General features: G+C 26.8%; 1 protein-coding gene across 2 annotated transcripts in view; it reads left to right on the forward strand.

The window, feature by feature from the left end:
* The first annotated feature begins 1,878 nt into the window (after positions 1–1,878).
* LOC117176959 (protein nervous wreck) overlaps positions 1,879–3,719 on the forward strand; it is a 50,430-nt gene continuing 48,589 nt past the window's right edge. The window contains exon 1 of one of the 2 annotated variants that reach the window (XM_033367379.1): positions 1,879–2,277. In XM_033367379.1, coding sequence (XP_033223270.1) covers positions 1,917–2,277 — 361 coding nt within the window. In that variant the 5' untranslated portion in view covers positions 1,879–1,916. The remainder of the gene's footprint in view (positions 2,278–3,719) is intronic. The other variant, XM_033367380.1, reaches the window with a different exon arrangement.

Genomic DNA, 3,719 nt, shown 5'->3' on the forward strand with positions numbered 1-3,719 from the left:
TAAAAAATTCACATTTTTAGGGATAAAAATTAAACTATTTTGGTATAAAATTAAACTATATTTATTTAAATTACATTTGAATTAACTTTTGTTGACGATTCATATTTTTCGGGTTGAAAATTCAACAATTTATTTGAAAAATCAACTGTTGTGTTGAAAAATCATATTTTTTGTATGAATTAATCGACTTTTTTACATTTTAAATTAAAATCCTTTTGGATTAAAATACGAGTTAAACTAATAAATATTAAATTTTTTGTTAAATATTAATTATTTTATTTGAAAATTTGTCTTTTCTGGTAAAAAATGAATATTTTTGGTTAAAAATTCGTGCTGAAAATTTGTCTGTTTTCAAGAAAATTCGTCTTTTCAGTTCGAAATTTTAACAATTTGTTTGAAAAGTCATATATATTTGTTTATTTTAATTTAAGTGTTTTTTATATAAACGTAAAATCTTTTTTAGTTGAAATATTAAATATTACATCTTTTGTTCAAAATTCATAAATTTTTTTTGTTGTAACTTTATATTTTTTTGGTTAAAAATTCACCTTTTTAGAGTACAAAACTCAAATATTTTGGTAGAAAATTTAATTATTTAGTTAAATTAACATTTTGGATAACAATTCACATTTTAAGGGTGGAAAATTCATCAATTTGATTAAAAAATAAATCATTTAGTTAAAAAATTGTATTTGTTTAAATATTTTGACAAAAATTTATTTTTTTGGTTGAAGATTCATAATTTTATTTAAGAAGTCGTCTTTTCTGGTAAAAAAATGAATAATTTTGGTTAAAACAATTTTTAGAAAATTATTATTTTTTTTGTTGAAAATTCCATTATTTTCTTAGAAAATTGAATTATTTAGTTGAATCAACTTTTTTTTGTTGACAATTCATATTTTAAGGGTTGAAAATTCCACAATTTGGTTAAAAAATTAAATATTCAGTTAAAAATTGGTATTTTTTTATTAATTAAACTACTTTTTTATTTTATATTAAAATTGTTTTTGGTTGAAAATTCAACAACTTTTTTAAAAGCTGAACTATTTTGTCAAAAATTTATTTTTTTTTTGTTGAAAATTCATAATTTTATTTAAAAATTCCTCATTTCTGGTAAAAAAATTAATAGCCCTCATTGAAAATTCACCTTCTTAGGGTTCATAATTCAACTGTTTTTGTAGAAAATTACACTATTTAGTTGAATTAACTTTTTTTGTTGACAATTCCACAATTTGGTTGAAAGATCAACTATTCAGTTAAAAAGTGGTATTTTTTTATTAATTAAACGACTTTTTTATTTTATATTGAAATATTTTTTGGTTCAAATATCAAATATTATTTTTTTTTGTAGAGAATTCATATTTTTGTTGAAACTTCAATTACTTGTTTAAAAGTTAAAATATTTGGCCAAAAATTTATTTTTTTGGTTGAAGATTTTGCAGTTAAAGATTTAACTATTTTCGAAGAAAGTGAGACTATTTAGTTAAATAAATTTTTTGATTGACAAATACAATTTTAAGGGTTGAAAATTCGATTGTTTTTGAAAAAAAATTCGTCTTTGTTGTTAGAAATTCAACGATTTTGGTAGAAAAGTAAACTAGGATCTATTCGAATGAACTTTTTTGTTGAAATTTCGTTGAAAATTGAATAGTTTAAAAAAAAAACATATTTTTAGCTTGAAAGTTCAACTACTTGGTTAAAATTTCAATTATTTACTTGGTTAATTCATAGAATTTATAAGAAACATTAAGGTTTCACCTTTCGCCCCCCCCCCCTTCCCTATGGTCTAACATTGTTTTTGCATAATTATATGAATTAAGTAAGATAAGGTGGCAGTGGTGTGGGAGAGGGTAAAAAATGAAAAATAAAAAAAAGTTGTATTTTCTGCACATTCCCAAGGGTGTAAAAAGTGTGAAATGAAATTTGGGGGCGACTCTGGGGGCGACGCTGAGGGCGACGAGAAAAGTCAGTCGATAAAAGCTCAGTTTTGGTCGATTCGGATGAGTCGAGTCGAGTCTAATGATCGAGCTGCAATATCGACAGTCGAGTCGGGGGGTGGCCGCCGCTCGCTTGCGGAGATTGTATTTTTGAACGACTCTGGAGAAACGCAGGCGCCGCAACGATCAATAAATACACGAAGTCGAGGGCAAGATAACAGTAGCTTACAGGTTCGCAGGCAGGAAGCTTATTTTCTAAATAAAAAGCAGGCACCGGCTCGACTCGTGTGGCTGCGAACTGCGAAGCAGCTCCTGCAGCATGCAACCGCCTCCAAGAAAAGTAAGTGCAGACACCACCCCCAATTTCCAAGAATTTTACAACTCTCAAGTGCCTTATTTCCAACTATGTATCTCACTCGCTCCAAGTGCGCGCTCTCCTTTTTCAACCCCAATTCCTCGCCTATTTATTTCTCAATGTTTCCCTCTTTTCAGGACTCCTCATTCCCTCCAGAATTTAATAATAAGGCGCTAAATTAGTTGCGATTTGTTGATTTAAAAAAGTAACTTTTTTATCCCTAAGGGACGATCAATTCCGGTTGTCACGATCTCACACGAAGGATTTCAGCCACCAATCGTCCTTTTCCCGAGGACCATTGGCCGCCTTTCAAATTGCCCTATTTAACAGAGACCTAGATTTCGATCGAAAATTCATCCCTGAAGGGAGGGTGCATTACTCTAATTAGTTTTTGGGTACTAATAGAGTGAAACGGAATTTTCAGAATGGAAAATTAATTTTGAAATTTTGATCAATTCCAGAAAGGTTTTTTTTTTTTAATATTGCCTTTTAACCTTTAGTCTTTAGTGGACTAGACATTCCTAGACTAGAGACCATCGATTTCCTACTACCCACTTTTTTAGAATGAGACTTTATTCATAGAAAATTTTTTTTATGTTATGAATTTAATGTACGAATTAAGAAATAGTTTCGATTTTGAGACAAGAAGCTGAGATCTAATTTCCGACTTTGGGCACTTTTTCCTTATTCCCCCTTTTTTTATGAATTCCTTTTCTCCCTGTTTTCAAGAAACTTCCCCCTTTTCTCATTTTTCCCCTCACATGCGAACTGAATTAATAGAATCCAATATTGTGTATATTTTTTATTTTGGGGTTGAAAATTCGACTATTTTTGTACAAATTTAATTTTCTTTGGTGAAAAATGCAACTATTCTTAAACTGAAATTAAAATCTTGTTCTGTTAAATTATCAACTAACAAGTATTATTGAGAATTCAATTTTTTTTTGGTTGAAAATTAAAATAACTGGTAAAAAATGCCTTTTTTTGTTGTTTAACATTCCTCATTTTAATTAATAATTCCACTATTTGGCTGAAAATTAACTTTTTTATTCAAAATTCATATTTTTGATTGAAAATTTAATTGTTTTGTAGAAAATTTTTCTTTGTTTTTAAATTCGTATTTTTCTGTTTGAAATTTATCTCTTTTGGTAAAAATTACATATTTTCGGTAAAAAATTAAACTATTCGGTTGAAAATTAATTGATCTTTTATAGTAATATTAATTATTAATATTATTATTATAATTATAACAATAATTAATTATAATTATTATTAATTATTATTAATATTAATATTAATTATCAGGTAATAAGTTTTATTCGATTTTTTTTTTGAAAATTAAAATACTTTGTAAAAAATGCCTTTTTTTGTTGTTTAAAATTCCTAATTTTAATTGAAAAATCCAATATTTGGTTGAAAATTCAACT

The sequence above is a fragment of the Belonocnema kinseyi genome, chromosome 7 (assembly GCF_010883055.1).
Source record: "Belonocnema kinseyi isolate 2016_QV_RU_SX_M_011 chromosome 7, B_treatae_v1, whole genome shotgun sequence".
NCBI lineage: Eukaryota > Metazoa > Arthropoda > Insecta > Hymenoptera > Cynipidae > Belonocnema > Belonocnema kinseyi.